Source organism: Sinocyclocheilus grahami, unplaced genomic scaffold (genome assembly GCF_001515645.1).
Source record: "Sinocyclocheilus grahami isolate Dianchi unplaced genomic scaffold, SAMN03320097.WGS_v1.1 scaffold33.1, whole genome shotgun sequence".
Classification (NCBI taxonomy): Eukaryota; Metazoa; Chordata; class Actinopteri; order Cypriniformes; family Cyprinidae; genus Sinocyclocheilus; species Sinocyclocheilus grahami.
In genome coordinates, this window is record NW_015505212.1 from 3,180,655 (window position 1) to 3,199,832 (window position 19,178).

Sequence of the window (19,178 nt, forward strand, 5' to 3'; positions counted from 1 at the left end):
AAAGTATGTCTTAAAAAAGAAACTGATAAAAATGGTCAAGATAAACATTTATTTGAACAAATGTATACCTTGCCATAACTGGTTTCCAACTGATTTTTATTGCAATAATTTTTCGTTTAGTAAAATTTAGTCTACACAAGAAGACCATGATGGGAGTGAATGCCAAAAATGCTCTATATTTGACCAAAATGTTGTGGGAAAAATTAAAAAAAAAAAAAAAAGAAAACCCAAAGTGGTCACAAAGAAATTCAAAGATTATTTTGTGATCAAGAAAGGGTTGTGGTGCATCACATCCCGACGGATCAATGTTTTTAAGAGCTCTGTTTGAAATGGTACAATCTGTGTCATTAATACTCTTTGTAGTTCTCTAGGTTAGTGGCATGCTAATGGAACATAATACAGATATAATCTCTTATGTACAACTGCATAAGCAATTCTACAAATAGGATATTAAAAATCCCCCAGTAGACAGATTATAGTAATTGTGCAGGGTTAATGTTAAAGTAGATGTATTATGCTTAATTAATGCACTGAATATTTAACCCAAATTGCAGAATTTCAGCTTTCATAGCACAATGTAGAATTAATGTTTTTGTAATGGCAACAAAACTAAAAAAAATTTCCTGTTAAAAGTAAGAACTGGATGGCTTTTCGGAAAAAAAAAACAGCTCAATCAAATTATGGTGCATCACATCCCGACGGATCAATGTTTTTAAGAGCTCTGTTTGAAATGGTACAATCTGTGTCATTAATACTCTGTAGTTCTCTAGGTTAGTGGCATGCTAATGGAACATAATACAGATATAATCTCTTATGTACAACTGCATAAGCAATTCTACAAATGGGATATTAAAAATCCCCCAGTAGACAGATTATAGTAATTGTGCAGGGTTAATGTTAAAGTAGATGTATTATGCTTAATTAATGCACTGAATATTTAACCCAAATTGCAGAATTTCAGCTTTCATAGCACAATGTAGAATTAATGTTTTTGTAATGGCAACAAAACTAAAAAAAATTTCCTGTTAAAAGTAAGAACTGGATGGCTTTTCGGAAAAAAAAACAGCTCAATCAAATTATTAAAAAAAAATAAAAAAACGGAAATGAAGGGAGCTCTGGTGGAGCTGTTTGTTCAAACTACTGGCAATTATGCAGTTCCTAAAAATACAGGAGCCTATTTTAAGAAACGTACATGCAGTTTAAGATATGGGGAAGTAGCTCATTTTCCACTAAGGCATGAATGAATTTTGCTTACAAAAACCATAGTAGGGATTTGGAGATATTAAAAAAAAAAAAAGTGGCTATAACAGTCCATAATAAAAATAAATTTATGAACTCAATATAAAAAGTGTTAAAGTAAAATATACATTTTTTACAGTGATGATGAACAATTTGACTGATACTGATAAACCTAAAGCTTACTGTATAAACCATACCATGACATTAAAAGGCAATCAAGATTTAGAAAAACACAGTGGACTGGGACAATCCTATACACAGAGGAGTTAAATTAAAATGGCAAAAGGCTTTGTGGAATAATAGAGAGTGAAATGCAGTCCTGAAGTATTAGAGCTTTGGCAGTCAGTGCAGCAGCTGGCAGACCACCAGGGGTGAGAGTTCATCTGCAGGTGGTGTCAGGCTCTGCTGCTGGAGGACTGGAGTCTGCCTGCGTCACTGACGATTTCAGCTTGCTCGCATCTGTAGGACGACACGTTCAGCTGTTAGGACTGGACTGTATGTTGCACTTGAGATTATATTGTAGTGTACACTACTGTTCAGACGTTTGGGAAATTAAAGGAATTAACAAAAGTTATTTTATTTGGCATGAAATTGATCAAAAGTGACAGTAAAGACATTTATAATGTTACAAAAGATTTCTATTTTTAAATATACTGTTCTTTTGAACTTTCTATTCAACAAATAAACCTGAAAAAAAGTATAGATTCCACAAAAATATTAATGGGCACAACTGTTTTCAACATTGATGATAAGAACTTAATCTTGAGCAGCAAATCGGCATATTAGAATGGTTTCTGAAGGATCATGTGACACTGAAGACTGGAGTAATGATGCTGAAAATTCAGCTTTGCCATCACAAGAATAAATTACATTTTAAAATATATTAAACCAGCTATTTAAAAGTATAATAATATTTCACAATATTGTTTTTACTGTATTTTTGGTCAAATACTTGGCCAGTAAACATCAACAGCATGAACAATGCCATAATAAAGGTAAGTTGGCTCTTAAATATTTCTTTAATTAATTGAAATGATGATTGGTTTGTGTAGAGTTTAAATGCCATAATTGCTGTTTTTCTACAAGCAACTCTTAAAGTCCCATGAAACTGAATTCACTTTGCATATATGTTTCATGGCTTTGACATAAAAACCAAAGGCTATTAGAATACGAGACCCTCCCCAACTTCCAGTTCAATAGGACATACATCAACACAAGGAAAAATGAGGATTTGATGAGGATACACTCATGAGTCAAAGCTTTAGAAGTTCTTCCACACCTTGCAGCCAGCGGATCTGAGTGGCCGGACCGTAGCCCTGCTCATTCTTGGCAGCGATTCGGAAGACGACGGCAGGCCGTGCCGAGCAGTCGATGTGTGCGTTGCTCAGCTGGCTTTCGCTCACTGTGCATGAGGTCTTGGTACCGCAGTAGATTCGGATGAAGGCCTGCTCGCCAGGTCGCTCCACGCTGTTCCCTCGACTTTTCCTCACTGCCAAGTACATGGAATACTCCGTGACCTTCCCGGACGGAGAGGTGGGAGGCTCCCAGGTGATATGCACTGAATCTTTATCCTGAAATCATGACATAGCATCTAAACGTGTTTGTTTGCAAAATGTTTGTCATCACTGAGAAGAATGATTGTACCTTGGTGATTTTTACAGCAGATGGGGCTCCAGGAAATCCAGGCTGGCAGGTTTTAAACTCGCTGATGGGACTGAAGTCACCCAGGCCACGGCTGTTCAGGCCGGCCACCCTGAATTTATATGTGACTCCTGAGGCCAACTCCTGCTTCTCATGATCCTTAAAACAATGAGGACCCGGCAACTTCCACTGTCGGACAGAAGCAGTGACGTAAAACACACTGACACAACTGGAAGCCGTTACAATTAGTTGTGGTAGTACCAAACCAGAACCACAGACAAACCTCACTGTCAGATGAGTTTTGACAAGACATGGTCGATGCCATGTCACCATCCTCAGAAGGTAGGAAGTAGTGTGTAACCTCACAATACAGTGTTTTAAACACACCTACATCAAACCACACAGAGTCCTTGGACTGTAAGGGCACAGGGTGTAAATGTGTCAGTGTGTTTTAGGTGCTTTATACTTGTATACGCTTTAGTACAGAAACACACTGTAACACCCTACCTTTTGGAATGGTATTGGAGAGATGTCCCGTTCTGTGAATGTGAACGTAAACAGTAAGAGTGAAAAACCACAGTAAAATCTGGCCAAAACAGGTCCATTGTCCACAGTTAGTGTGTGCTTATACCTTTCTGGCATGTAATATTCAGCTTACCAGCCTTATTCACATCTGATGGCATCGCGGAAACACCTTCTTGATCTTTGATTATGCACATTAAAAATACATCTTCAGGTATAAGACTAACTGTATGAGACTAAACCATTGTCTAACATAGAAAGTTCAAAAGTGAGAATGCAAGAGTGGAAATAAACATGTATATTAAACTAGACATCAGAAGCAGTGTTTGCTTTTCTACCATTGTTACCTTTTGGTGGGACATCTGCCCTGTCCTCACCTGGTTCCTTTGGCCTCAAAATGCTTTCCTGAAACGAGAAAGGCCCTGTGAGATTAATAAAAAAAATATAAAAAAATGAATTTATAAATTCCACTAAAATGCAGAAATCTGACCAGCAATGAAGATTTTCTCTCTCCTCTAACTTTGACATCTGCACTTGCCTGGATGTCTAAACAGAAAATTAATATAAATAAAATAACATTTATTTAAATTATAAATAACATACACAGGGTTCTTACTCCTATTCCCAGATTAAATTCAAGCACTATATATATATATATATATATATATATATATACAGGTATATACACTGGGTACGGAAAGTATTCAGACCCCCTTAAATGTCATGCCATGTCATTGTGTCTACAGTAAGCAAACCATACCAAGATAAAACTTTTTTTATTAAAGCAATTTCTGAGATTATCTAGCTGCAGGAATGATGTAATATTCTTGATCATACCAAGGTTTAGCATGGAAAGAGAGTTGGTGCAGATCCACTTGACTCCATCTGCGGCAAGCGTGTCCTCTGCCTCTCCAACGGGAACCCAGCCTCCAAACACATATAACCTACAACAAGAAGATAAAGAAGATGAGAAATTGTGTAAAAAATGAGGTAAAATAATATACAGAAGAACCATACCTGAACATCTTGACTTTATTGAAAAGTGAAATTGAGAGAGGAAATGGACAATGGAGCTGTTCCGTCATGACGTCAAGAGACTAATTCACCCATAATGGATTTCAAATGGGTTTTCAGAATAGCAGTTTTGTTAACATTACATGAAGTACCTCAGTCATTTCTCAAATGGAAATTTTGAAACCATTGTGACATGAAACTGCTAATTGCACTGCCCTGCATCATCGTGAAAAGCGCTATACAAATAAACTTGAATTGAATTTGCTGAATGAAATCCAATACTTGTTTCTGACGAATCTTGAGTTGCTGATTTCAAAAATAGTGTCTTTTTTTGCTACAGAATGTCACACTTTCTCACAAAACATAATGTGGTTTTTATAGCATTTTTGCTTTCAACAACCATTTGAAAGGTGAAGAAGTCTTGTATTATCCCTTAATCCGCAGAAGAACTGCCACAAAGACTTGATTCCTATTTCAGGTCAGGTTACAATTATCTGTTCAATTCTCAGCCGATTTTCACATGCATAAATTATTCTACAGACATATTTTATGCCTAATCCTGAGGCGACAGAATCCTAACAGTGACAGAAAATTATAGATTTTAATTTTATTAGGCATAAACTTTATGTAAAGTTATTTGACATTAAATGGAGTATTTGAACATATTTCTTTACTCCTTTGCAGATTGTAAGTTAAACTATATATTTAGAATATTTTTGTTATTTAAACTTGATATTTGACTGCATTGAGTGCATTAAAGCTGATACATATAATATGAAAAATCATTCTTGTTTTGTAAAAAAACTACATGATAGAAAGCTTTTATTGATAATTTTTTAACTCGGCATCATCCAATTTTTTTTTTAGTTGCAAAGCTTTGTTATTTTTACTGTTTTTAGGACCACAAACGGAATAGCTCTCTACAGTAAATCTAATAAAAAAAGAAACAGGCTGTAGCATTACTTGTTTCCAATCACATTGGAGGTGTGCAGGCTCCTCTGTAGTGGCAGTTGACCTCTGGTTGGAGGCAATGACCAAGTCATAGTCTCTGAAATAATTAAGACATCAGCTTAAACCAAATGAGCTACTATAAAATCATACAGCTTTATTATTTTTATCAATATGAACAAGGCCTTACCAATGTCTAGTTGCCACAAATCATTCAGTCTGTGCCCACACATGCCCCCAAATATGTAGAGCTTTGGGGCACTTCCACCCTTAACACAGTACACCACAGAACTATGGGATTCTCTGGCTGACGGGCCTCCACCTTTGGTTTCAGGAATGTTCCAGCCTTTAACGCCAGACTGGACCTGCAGCTCCAGCTCATAGAAGTCATCTAAATATCTGCATAAAAACACAAACGTGCATCATCCATGTGAGTATGTATGTGTTTTTGAATTTGACATGAATATATGCATATGAATATGCACACCTTGGTACATTGCCATTTGGGTCTTCACTGTCATTGGCCATTCCACCAAAAAGATAACACTTATTAGCATGAAGAGTGAAGCTGTGGCCAATTCGTGGACATGGAGCTGATGCGTTCCTTGGTGGACGGGGCTTCAGTTTCTTCCACAGCCATCGACTGGCCTGAAAAAACAGACAGAAATCAGGGCCCTCCTAAAGCTGTGTACTACAATCATAAACTATTAACTGAACTACATTAAGTGCTCACCTGCAGTTCATAGAGGCTGTTGGTATACTGGCCAAATTCAACCATCCCTCCAAACACCAGGATCCGTGTGCCTTCACAAACGAAGCCATGAGCGGCACAACCAGGTGGGATATCCCCTCTCACTGCTGGCAGGAACCACTGCTTGGTCACTGAAATGTGTAGTTTATAACTTTCATTAATGCATTATTGTGTACATCAGCATTACATATATGTATTAAAAATGTTTCATGGAATTTCTGACTATTTTAATGTACATAAGCCAGTCAGCATTAATGAATATGAAAACATTGATAGAGTTTAGTAGCATTTCTGACTATTTTAATGTACATAAGCCAGTCAGCATTAATGCATATGAAAACATTGATAGAGTTTAGTAGTATTTCTGACTATTTTAATGTATATTAACCAATGATTTGTTTCATTAATTCAGTGAATCTGAATTATCTGATCTGAAGTCACGTCTCTTGTGTTTTTATAAACTGCATCCACTCACTGTACTATATAGTATGTAGTATATTTAGTGCCCTACCCGAGTTATAAACATGCAGATTGGTCGCTATTCCCTCGTTTCCACCTCCAAACACAACCACCAGCTCTCGTATGGCCACGACCCGGTGCCCATGCCTCGCCCTCGGAACAGGTCCAGCGTAAGACCGCACACTTTTCCATATGGGACCCTTATTAATCATAATATATTATCGTTTGATTTGGCACAATTGCAATGCAATAAAGGCGGACTACATGCAAACAGTTAAGTAGCTCTTCCCCGTGCTTGAAAGCGTGGATGTGATTTGCTCAACGCTTATCACGTGACCAAAAGGCGGCGCACTTTCGACAAATCAGAGCCGTTTGTGGTTCTTAGGCTCCTCCCCTTTGAACAATACAGTAAATGGAGCCGTAAGAGTAATTCAATTACATTAAAATAATACGACAGATGCATATAACGATAAAAACATCGGTTTTTTTATTGTGTACATGAGGACTGTAGGTTGCAAAAGAATTAAAATGAAAAAGAAATGCTACATTTATAATCTGCTAAAACAGATGTGTTCTACATTTATCATTAAAATTATTTAATATAATATATATTTTAAAATGATAAAATATATGTTTTTTTAAATGTAGTATAGACTTATTTAAAATATTCAAATACAGTAAATGGAGCCGTAAGAGTAATTCAATTACATTAAAATAATACGACAGATGCATATAACGATAAAAACATCGTTTTTTTTATTGTGTACATGAGGACTGTAGGTTGCAAAATAATTAAAATGAAAAAGAAATGCTACATTTATAATAATCTGCTAAAACAGATGTGTTCTACATTTATCATTAAAATTATTTAATATAATATATATTTTAAAATGATAAAATATATGTTTTTTTAAATGTAGTATAGACTTATTTAAAATATTCAATTGTTACATTTTAAATATTTAAATACAATATAGCCTGTAGGTTATAGGATACTTTACAACATAAATATTCTCTTTTAATACAGCAAATGAGTGCTGTTGACATTAAACCAATCATTTAAAAAAGTATTATTTGAAATCAGATCATTATTATGTACTGTATGTGCAAACAGGTAAGGTAGATTTTAGAAGTGCTAATATGATAGCTATGAGTGGTGGTGTCTTTAATAGTTAATTTTAACCAAAGATAGAATATATATCAGTTTGGCTTTAAAGACATCAAAACAGCAGAAGATTCATCTACTGTCCATCAACTGTGTAATATCTTATGTGAAACCTAGAGGTCAGCAAAGGTCTCTATGAGGATTTGGGGGTTTCAGAGGCATGGCAAATGAGGAATGATTTTACAGACATACCATAAACGCTAGACGTTATGGTTCATAATAGATTTAGATAGATTCTCATGAATGAAATCAAAAGACCTTTTTGCCCAAGGAAAATCTCACTGTGACGATAAAAAAAATTCTGTTGAGTTTATGTGCAAGTTAATGTCAGTTCTAAAGTTCTCCTTCATAAATAATTGTAATAATAAGCAGATGTGCACATGCAAAACACATTTGAGGCCTTTTATTAACAGTGTTTTAAACTGAAATGGCATTTGTTTGGTGGTGCAAGACAATTGTTCCATGATGCAATAGTAAATCCATTACTTAAAGATAAACGAGAAATATTAAATACAGGGCATTCAGGGCATTCAGGGCAAACAGCTAGAGGTTGAAATGACATTGTGAGTAAAATATATCGTAATTGAAAAAAGGCTGTGTCTATCTATACATTACATTGAAAAAGAACAATGGGTTAGTGTGGTAGCCAGCTCTTCTCTGAGGTGACGACAGCTTGTGCTTCCTTCACTGATTTTAGAGAGATAAAATCTATTGAAAGATGGATAGAGAACAAGCTGTCAGCTAGTCCTTGCATAACAATAATAATAATAATAAAATCTTTTGAATGAAAAGAGAGAGCTACAGAAGTTTTTGCGAATTACAATAAAGGAACAAAGAGAAAGACAAAAGTAGCTTGTGAACTGTAACATTGTAACATTGTAACATTGTAACAGAATCATTTCAATGGCAGAGTAAAAAATGAACAATTGAATGACAACATTTTGTCTAAGAAGTCTGCTGTTCTAGACTGACCTCTTGTAATGCCACGTTATTACTGTGTTGTGGCTGGATTGTAGCATTTCATGAAAAAAGCAGAGAAATAATGAGGGGAAGCAGAGATGTGGAGATGTGAGGTGAAGAAGATGCAGGCAGCTGGATGGGAAGCCGTTAGGAGGGTCGTATGAGAATTATGGATATGTAGAGTTGGGTTTGTTCTCGTCATCTAGACATTGAGCTCGGCAGGAAAGCTTCCAGTAGGCAAGCTGAATGATGAAAGTTGTTCTATTTTGGACTCTCCCCCATTAACAATAAGCTAAACTTCCTGTCTTAAACAATGTACTATCCTTCCTGGCAACCTAACAAAATAATGTAACATATTGTTTAGGTTCGAGCCAAGCTATAGAACAACAATGCATTCATTCAAACTCATTTAGTGTTGTGTCTATGGAACAATAGTGCGCCATTACAAATGTACTGAACACGTTTTTGTTTACTTTTATACATTTTCTGTGGTATTTAACAGCATGTCAGAGATGCTTAAACTCGAATATTCCTTTAAACCAAGATTCCAATCCTTAAAAAAGGGTGTTTATGAATGGACATTCTAGAATCAATATGAAGAGAGAAAGTTTCATCATTTACTTCACCTGAACTTATCTAACCTTTCTTTGTTAAACAGGAGCATGTGAGGACAAGGTAACAGCTGCGATCCCAATTACACCAGTAAGCTGACAGACCTGCTAAGACCAGAGAAGATTGAAGAGAAGGTGACGCATTAATGAAAGACTTGACATAAAAAGGCCTCCTTCACTCTATAATTAAAGGTGACAGGTACATCACAGCATTGCATAGAGAAATCATTTTTGGCTCCTCAAAGAATCTTTCAGTCAAAGGCTTGTAAAAGAACATAAATATTCTAAAGAACTTTTTTTTCCACTATAAAGAACATTCCATGAATGTTAAAGGTTCTTTGTGGAACGATACCCCGGTTCAGTTTGTTGTGTTTGTATGTCTCTCTATCTGTTTTAGTGGAACCTCCCTCCTGGCTTTCTGTTATATTTTCAATATCTTTTTAAGTCCACATGGCCCTTGCCTTTATTAGATTTGCTGCCTAAAAAACAAAGAATCTCTCTGGGTTGACTCATTGACAAAGCAGGCTTTACCCATCTGCAACATTTAGTTTAAAAGATGAGCCTGATATTACCTGTCAATTGGGTTACAATTGTGTAATAAAACGCTGATTGCTTTCCCAGTGGTGTTCAGGTCCGAGGATGAAACCGGCATTATGTGATATGGTTTGTTCGGATCCTGGTTTAGCCAGAACGTACCGGTTGATAAGACTGGGATTGGCAGATTGGAGCCACTGGGGTTTTCATTTTAAGCAGATAAGGGAAAGTTGTGGGAGATGAAGGGAGTTTAAATGTAACCTGCACTGAGATTGAAACAGATGTAAAGGATCACCCTTCCACATTCATAATGGTGTGTTATGTCAGATTTTCGCACACACCCACCCATATAGTATGTAGTATACATCTATAGCCCCCCCCCCCCCCAAATTTTTGGAACCAAAAAAAATAAAGATAACATAAGCACACTTTTCATTTACATTTAGTCATTTAGCAGATTATTTTATTTAAAGCAATTTACGTATTCTTGATAAAAAAGGCTTTTAATAAGTTTTATATGTTAAAACAGTAGATTAGTGAAACTTTAATGGAAGAAGTTCATAGTAAATGTGATAAACTGCACCTGTTACTCCCACTACACTCTTAAAAATAAAGGCTTATTATTGGCATTTATGGTGCAAGAACAACTCAGAAAAGTGAAGTTAGTTCTGAGAAAAACTCTAGCAATATTTGGTTGCAGACACTTTTTGGTTTGATCTTTTATAGTGAGTTATGCAGTGTATTTAAGTGGCGAAAGAGTTAGTTTGGAATGTGTTCTGGACCTAGATTTAAAACCATATATGCAATTATTTTTGGAGATGCTTGCAATTGCACCTTGTTAGTATTGTGAATATTGCCAGAATTAGGGCGAATATATTATGCTATTTTTTTTATCTTATTATTATGCTTGCCTAATTAAGGCTTGAAATTAAATGGAAGAAAGAGATTAGGGTGCCTTGTATTGTTTTTTTTTCTTTTGACATATATTGCCTATAGTGTTCAGTATAGGACTAAAAAAGTTAGATTACAAGTTACTCAGAATGTGCGAAATAAATGCTTACAGGCTCACGAACAGAAATCTCTTTCCAACCCTCTGAAAGTCTGAATATAGTTTAAACTTAATATCGTGTTTGCTTGTATAACCATGTGTCAACTTACCATCCCAGGAGAAGTTTTCATCCCAGACTGACCACATTTGCACGATGAAGAACGGAGCCCAGCACACAATGTACGCCAAAACAATCACGAATGTCATCTTTACAGTTCTCAGTTTGGCTCTTGAGATGATGGTGACACTACTGACAGATGCCTTTCCAATCATCCCGTTCTTAGAGCTGTGCGGGGAGCCTCTCTTGGTCTTGCACTTGAAGTTCTTCCAGATACTGTGGCATATGAACCCGTAGCAGATCATGAGGATGATGACAGGGATGAGGAAGATACCCACGGTGATCCAGGTGATGTAGGCGCGGATGCCCCACGGCTCGATGAAGTGTCCCCAGCAGTCATACACATCCGAGCCGTCCTGGATCTCGCTCAGAGAGAAGATGAAGTATTGAGGGGTGCTGAGCAACAGGCTGCAGAGCCAAGTGGACCCGATCATGATGTAGGCGCGCTTCGTGGGCTGCTGGAGGGTCTTCAGAGGGTGGCATATGGCGATGTAGCGGTCCAGTGTCATCATCACCATCATATAGGTGGACGCGAACATCCCTAGGACCTGGAGATGCTTGACAATCCGGCAAAGGAAGTCAGGTCCGTAAAACCTGAAGGTGATCTCCCAGCAGAGCTGTGGAAGAACCTGGAAGAAAGCCACCACCAGGTCCGCGAGGCTCAGGTGCTTGATGAACAGGTGCATGCGTGAGCTTTTCTTCTTGGTGTTGTGCATGGCCAGCAGCACGCACAGATTTCCGATCACCGCCACGAGGAAGTTGACGCTTAAAACCGTGATCTCCATTTTGGCCACGTCTTCGTTCCTGCCGAACGGGTCGGTGTCGTTGTTCGCCGTGGTTTGGTTAGACGCGTTGCCCATGGTTGGGTTTGGAAACGAGCTATGATTTTCATGCATAAAATCGCGTGCGCTCTCTCGCTGCCCAGAGCTTCATTGCGCACGGATACTCGTGCGTAAAAGCAGCAGATGGGAATCCCTACAGAGTCTTCAATGGAGCACACTTAGACTAGAGAGGACCGATGCATTTAAGTTTCAGAGACGCGTGTCATATTCTGGTGGTGCACATCGATGTGCCTCAATTGTGGTGACGCGTCATGAAGATTGCCTGACAAGTGTTGCATTCTTTAAATCCAGCCCCCACTGAAGAGGCTGGCAAGCTCGAGAGCGGCCCTCTCTCTCCTCGACTGCACGCCCCTAACCGATATTAAGTACAACCTTACAAGTAGATGTAAGTGCGCTCGGCGCGCGCCCTCAGTGGAAGCAACCGAGCGCCTTCTATTTCATCTGTCAATCATATATGCAAGTCAAGTCACATTTATTTATACAGCCGTTTATACAGTACAGATTTTCTTTTTCAAAGCAGCTTCACAGTAATTAACAAGAACACAACCGTATTAATTTTGCAAAGACCTTCAAATAATGAAAATGTCTAAAAAGATAATGTTATCATTATTCAGTTCTATTTAGTTTCATTTTGTCAAATGTCTTTCAAATGTCAACTTGTATTTTTATTATTTTGGTTTTAGGGGTACGCTCTGTGTAATTATAATTAGGCTATAAAACAGTAAGTGGTTTTCCATTTGGCAAATATATTTCTCGCTTATAGAAAACCACGACTGTCCTTAATGACAAAGGGAAAACGTTTAGTAAATTCTCTAATTAGGTCCTATCATGCTAGAAATACAAATACCATATAGTTAAAAGAAAATGTATTGAGCTCGTGCCACACTCTCAGTCTAATAAACTGGTGTCAGCTGGCAATCTTACAGTGTGTAATCAGATTTACAAACTTTGTGAACTTTGGACCAGTTCTCCTCTCTCTACACAGCTCCTCAGCAAAGGTGAGCCTAGCCTTTTGATTATTTCTCCAGAGTGCGCTTTCAGTCCAACTTCTCTTAAATGTGCCAAGACAGATCCAGACCTTATTCAGCGCTGAACTGTTGAGCATTTTCAGCTGCAGTGTTGAACCAGTTCCCCATTGAGAGTCTCTGCATTATCCTGTCTTCTTGTGCATTTGTCAGGGCACTTGAATGAATTAGTGTCATTGTGAACCTGCAATATTCGAGAAATCACAGATTTGTGATTTTCATCAACTTCTCTTGCAGTGGCTGAAAGGGTCATCCCTTTGGCCTTCATCTGGACTTCCTCCTGTTGCAGGGTTTCAGTCACCTTAGAGCGGCCTGCCATCGTGCAATCTCAGTGAAAATTAGAGGAATGCTGCCAGTTAAATATGGTTTGGCATACAATTAAAGAAATTAGCACGAGGTGCCAGATTAACACCTATAACTTGGAGGTACCTGTAAATGTTCTCTAATTTTGATCAGAGTTCTTTTTCAAATATCTCAATTAAGTTTTCTATACTGTGCTTCAGAATACAATTAATTTATGAAATATGCTTAAAAACTGCCCTTCTACTCCTGTTAGGATAACTTCAAATATGACTAAGCAGTGACCTTGAAATTTAGGAAATTGTATAGGTTGTTCTCTAATTTTGAGCTTATTGCAATATAGATTTATAATTAAACATCAGCCTAAAACACTCAACCTAGTTTTTTAATTCACCTTATTCAGTTGCCGCTGACCTTTGGGGTCACAGCTGAGCATTTTATTTTGCCTATGTATGCGTGTGTATGTTAATGAGAGAGAGAGAGAAGAAAGAAATAAAGAGAAAGATGGGATGAGTATAGAAACTGTAAAATACACTCTGATTTTGGTGTAAAATGCTTACAATATATGCCTAATTGCACTTTTTACAAATATATTTTTAATGCCATCAAATTTTGCAACTTGTTGTTCTAATCCATGTTATTTCAGCTGCAAGGTTTTCAGCAGTGATGAAGCATCCGCTGATTTTCATGAGCCAGATGTGGTCAATGAAAACCAGAGATGTGAACAAAGGTTTGTACACAATGCTTAAATATCACTTGCCGTATTTAAACACTTGTGGAAAGTAAGTCGTTACGATGTCACTAATGTCAGAACATCTCCACTTAAAGTCTGAGTGCAGATAATGAGGAAGAGGTGCCTCAATGCCCATGATTCACATGCACACTCTTTACACTTTCACTTATGGAGGTTGTTTGCTTGAAGCACAAACGAGTTGAGCAAGGCTCTGTTGAATCTACATTTGTAAAATGCACATCTGTGGCTTTTGGTGTCTATTAGCAGATCGTGCAGGATTTACTTGGAAACTCAGAAATTGCTAGTAAATTCCACAAGCATAACAAAGAAACAGAATGTAACACATTGAATTAAACATGACATTTCAAGTAAAAAGACTAGTATTTTCTTTGAAAAGTACTCCAATAATCTTTGTTTTATTTACAACTTCGAAAAACATACAATGTATAGCATTTCAAATGAACAGGTTTTCTCATATGGGAAAACGAACCAAAAACATTGATTGAAATCGTCTCTTCTGTCAACTACAAAGTAGAATGTCCAGTTTATATGCATAAGGCTGCAGTCTAGAAATTCCGCTTTTGTTAAAATGTGGGGTTAATGCCATAGTTGGTGTAATTTAACAGTTGACGGCTGTGATGCATTTGTTTGGGTACATGAGCCTACAAGGATTAATGAACACCATAAACACCATGAAAATAATAATTCATTTTAACTCATAATTACACAATTTATGTTTCAAAAACCTCAAAGCATGCAGAACCAAACAGTTATTTTAGTATACTATTTATTAATATTTTGAATTGGCTTTTATTAGTATTTCAGTTTTATTTACATTTTAGTTTAGTTTTGTGCTTTTGTTTTTTTAAATTTATATTTAGCTTAATTTTTATATAAAATTTAGCTATTTAGCTTTATTTTTATTTCCGTTTTAGTTTTAGTAATTTTAAAGTCAACTTGTTTTATTTCAGTTAGCTGCCAAGGCAATGTTTCTCATTTTTGTATTTTACATGTTTTTTCAGTTAATGGTAGATTTTTTAAATTTTTTTTATTTCAGCCTTATTTTAAATGACAAAAACGAATAGTTTTAGTTAACAGCGCTGCTGAACTTTTTTTTCTCATCTCATTACCTGATGGCCAATAAAACTGACCAAAAAAAACCTATAAACTAACACGAAGGTACCTAAATCATATTTACAAATGAATCACCTTAGCAACCAGCCAGAACACCCTAGCAACCACTTAGCAACAGGCAAGCACCAGTCACATTTGTGACCCTGGACCACAAAACCAGTCATAAGGGTCAATTTTTGGAAATGGAGATTTATACACCATATGAAAGCTGAATAAATAAGCTTTTCACTGATGTATGGTTTGTTAGGATAGGACAATATTTGACCGAGATACAACTATTGAAAATCTGGAATCTGAGGGTGCAAAAAAATAAAAAAATACTGAGAAATCGCCTATAAATTTGTCCAAGTTGTTTGATATATTTACGGTAGGAAATTTACAAAATATCTTCATGGAACATGATCTTTACTTAATATCCTAATGATTTTTGGCATAAAAGAAAAATTTATAATTTTGACCCATGCAATATATTTTTGGCTATTGCTACAAATATACCCAAGTGACTTAAAACTGGTTTTGTGCTCCAGGGTCACATTTCTTTCAGTAAGTGTAAAAATCAAGTTTTATATAGAATGTCTATATGTCTTCATAACTGTTTTACATGAATATAAATAGGAATGTAATTTTCATGAGAACACAAGCCCTTTAATCAGCTGGAAGCATCAGTCATGCTAATGACCACATCACAGCAAGCAGGTCAGTCGTCTACAAAAACATGGTTCCTGCACAAGCTGCCGTACGGAAAAACTAGCTTTTGTGAGTTCTGCTGAACATCATAGTTTGCTAACTAAAGATTTCTGGATGTACATTTTGTAGAAACATTACATATTCTGTGTTATCTTAGCCTTTCTCTCTCTCGCTCTCTTTTTGTCATTCATTTATTGAAGAAAGTGAGACAGAGAGCTTGTAGGGTGATTGATTTTGGAGCCAAAGAGCCACTTTTGAAGGAGGTCTCTGGTATTTTCCCCCATGGGTCATGATTGCTTTGAAACAGACAGATGTAAAGAGAGATTTCAATATCATATTCAATATCAAATTTCAGTGTTTACTGACATATCTGTCCCATTAAAAAGGAGAAGGCAAATATGAGTTAGACAAGAAAGTAACTTGAAAGAATGTTTGGGATAGATAACCTAAAAATAAAAAAAATTGCTCACTCTCATGTCATTTCAAACCTGTTTTTGAAAGTTATTTTGAACACAATGGAAGTAAATGGAGATGGCTGCTAACTCCTAAATCGACATAAAATCACCATGAATCAGAAGTCTGACTTATAAGCTATATTCCAATTCTTTTGAAACCAAATGCAAACTTCAAAACTGAAATTTCATGGCAATATTAAATATCAGATCTTATTTGCATGCATTGTGATCTACCATTATGCTCAACGTTTTAATATGCAGATATAAATTAGATTTGAAACAAGTAATTAACTAAGCTGTTCCACAAACAAAGCTGTCATATGATTTTGGAAAGCTTAATAAAAACAAAGTACTGTACCTTCAAATGCACATAAACATTCTTAATGTCTTTTCTCTATCTTGATGAACCTGGTTATTCTTCACTTGACTGATCTTGCGTCGTCCTGTCCATTCACGTTTCATCCCGTTCCAAAGGTTTCTGTATCATGACATGCTAATTCCCAGTGAGTTGTGTGAGCTGTATGTTAGTATATAGTATATGAGTTTTTCTTCGTCAGGTCAGTCTGTTTTGTGTCATTCTGCCCTGCGAGATCATCATCTTATGATGGATGAAGTGACGGTCAGAGACCCCAAAGTCATCTATCAAATATGGGATCCTCTTCAAGACCATCTTTGACCTCTAATTCCTACTTAACCAAAGATGACTGAGCGCTTGAGAGAGAGAAAATTATGTTGTTTTCATCATTAAAGTCTCACTCAGCAGCAATGATATGAAATATATTTTTTTAGTCTGTCAGTTTGCTTTTCAGTTTTATTGTTGCACTTTTATAACCGAGGCTTTGCACAGTCCATCATAAAGTGGTTTCACCTGTTATCCACAAACATTGCAAAATGCTTGAGCACATGTCTTGTTTTTCATGTTTTTGAGGCTTAATGTGGTTTTGTTTCTCCGGAAGTAGGCATGCAAGAGTAGCTGATAAGCCTGCAGACACAAAAGAACCACTTGCACTAAGCAATTAGCATAGCAAATAAGCAGTTTGTGGTGTTAGCTGAGAGAACTCTGATGCACTTTGACACAAACAAGACTCTAAACAAAAAAATAAATGGTTGAAATGATGTACTTTAGTCAATGTAGATGCCATATTTGGCTGTTAGCGATATAACTGAACATGATTTACCCAAGTTCAGACTGTTGATTTATCTGTTTTAGCCTTTTTCAGTTCACATCAAATGAAATTGTCCACTTGGATGAAAGTTTTAGATTCAGCATCTCAACAGAGACCATTTTCTTCATCTGTTCCATTCTGTTTCAATTATTTTCCCTTCCATTCTACCCTTTTTTTTGTCAGTAAAGCACACTTTTATGAGACATTTCAAGTGTGTCTGAGACTGACAGGATTGTTGAACCGGGTTCACTGTGATTCAGAACATTTGAGAGTACTTCACCAGGGAGCTAAGAGGAAAAGGCCAATAAAGAGATACTAATTTTCAGAATGCACGCTCATACACTTGTTCTCTGGTGTTCCACGATTTGTTGTCTTTGAGGTTTTCTTATCAGCAGTGCTTGGCTGAGTGACAGAAAGACATTTAGCAAAATACATCACCAGAGGTGCTTTGTGAGCTTCATTTTGCTTGTCTCAGAAGCTGTGAGTTCCTAAACGATTTAAAGGTATAGTTCTCTAAAAAATGTCAATTCTTTTGTCATTTACTCATGTCATTCCAAACCAGTATGACTTTCTTTGAACATAATAGAAGAACTTTTCAGGAACATGCTTCTGTGTTTTTATAAGTACAGGTCAAGTTTGACATTTTGAGTTTGAGAGACCTTTTCAGTCTTTTTCATCACACAAAAGTTCAGAAGACTTGGGATACAGTGCACAATTATTAAAGGCATAGTTCACCAAATAAAAAAAACTAATTTCTGCTCAACACAAAAGAAGATCTTTTATAATACATTTTTTTTTGGATTGAATCTCTTTACCTAGTTTTAAAATGCTTACTATTCCCTTAAAGGTCCCCTGAAGTGCCTTGAAACATGCAGCGTTATTCTATGTGGTGACGTAATTTCAACTGAAACAGAAAGACAGGGCGGGACATATCGAGCAGCCATGCCCCCTTTTTAAATGAGCCAATAGCGTTTTGTTTATATCTGCACGGGATATGGAGGGGGAAATTTTTTTTTGGATTGAATCTCTTTACCTAGTTTTAAAATGCTTACTATTCCCTGAACTATTCCCTTAAAGGTCCCCTGAAGTGCCTTGAAACATGCAGCATTATTCTATGTGGTGACGTAATTTCAACTGAAACAGAAAGACAGGGCGGGACATATCGAGCAGCCACGCCCCCTTTTTAAATGAGCCAATAGCGTTTTGTTTATATCTGCACGGGTCAGAGCCATTGAGCTCGGTTAAGCCGCATTTGACAGGCACAGTCTAATAGATTACCCCCTAGATTCAATATGAAACTCTTAGTAGAAACAAAATAGTGATCATAATCATGCTGAGGCTGTGTAGTTTTAAAAGTGTTTAATATATGCTGACTTGCGCATGATCACCTCCGTGCGATCGCGTCTCTGGACCGGAGCCAAAGTCCGGATCAGACTGTGTGCGCTGCCATGGTTCGTGTGACACAACGTGAAACAAGACCTCATTTGCCCCAATCAAAAGAATATTTACACTATTTACTCTAATCTGAATCATTCCCTATCGCCTACATTGTACACTACGTGCCATTCACTGTACAGGAAATACTACAATGTGAACAAGCGACCTATCTCAGCGGCAGCTTCAGCGTCTATTTATAGTGTAGGGGGCGGGCGCTTCGGCTTCTAGAGAGCGTTTGATTGGTCAGAAGATTTGATGAGAAGATGAAGTATGATGTGACGTCAAAAAAATTGTTGAGCCGTTTTGGCGGAAGTGATGAACTAAAAGCTTTGAATGCTTATATCTTCTAAATGCGAATTTTGTCACTGTTTTGGAGCACACTGCCTTAT

General features: G+C 36.8%; 2 protein-coding genes across 2 annotated transcripts; both read right to left on the reverse strand.

Moving 5' to 3' along the window:
• Window positions 1-1,125: 1,125 nt before the first annotated feature.
• Window positions 1,126-6,860, reverse strand: LOC107581275 (host cell factor 2-like). The gene is made up of 15 exons (XM_016266777.1): window positions 6,627-6,860; window positions 6,098-6,246; window positions 5,852-6,012; window positions 5,555-5,763; window positions 5,380-5,464; window positions 4,240-4,346; window positions 4,128-4,142; window positions 3,893-3,948; window positions 3,750-3,807; window positions 3,512-3,583; window positions 3,388-3,419; window positions 3,164-3,295; window positions 2,884-3,069; window positions 2,519-2,810; window positions 1,126-1,698 (listed from the first exon to the last, which is right to left on the reverse strand). Exons 1-15 carry the CDS (start codon window positions 6,784-6,786, stop codon window positions 1,619-1,621), a joined length of 1,794 nt encoding a protein of 597 aa, XP_016122263.1. The 5' UTR covers window positions 6,787-6,860; the 3' UTR covers window positions 1,126-1,618.
• Window positions 6,861-10,901: 4,041 nt separating this feature from the next.
• Window positions 10,902-12,090, reverse strand: LOC107581276 (arg8-vasotocin receptor-like). Its single transcript, XM_016266778.1, has one exon. It carries the CDS (start codon window positions 11,904-11,906, stop codon window positions 10,902-10,904), a length of 1,005 nt encoding a protein of 334 aa, XP_016122264.1. The 5' UTR covers window positions 11,907-12,090.
• Window positions 12,091-19,178: the final 7,088 nt, after the last annotated feature.

What these genes read in the sequence shown, in the direction of transcription:
- LOC107581275 (XM_016266777.1), bottom strand. Translation starts at nt 6,786, where the DNA reads ATGATTAATAAGGGTCCCATATGGAAAAGTGTGCGGTCTTACGCTGGA. An exon ending in GAATATTACATGCCAGAAAG is followed by an intron (nt 3,420 to 3,511) that starts GTATAAGCACAC and finishes TCACATTCACAG; the next exon opens with AACGGGACATCTCTCCAATA. An exon ending in TCAGATCCGCTGGCTGCAAG is followed by an intron (nt 1,699 to 2,518) that starts GTGTGGAAGAAC and finishes GTCGTCCTACAG; the next exon opens with ATGCGAGCAAGCTGAAATCG.
- LOC107581276 (XM_016266778.1), bottom strand. Translation starts at nt 11,906, where the DNA reads ATGCATGAAAATCATAGCTCGTTTCCAAACCCAACCATGGGCAACGCG.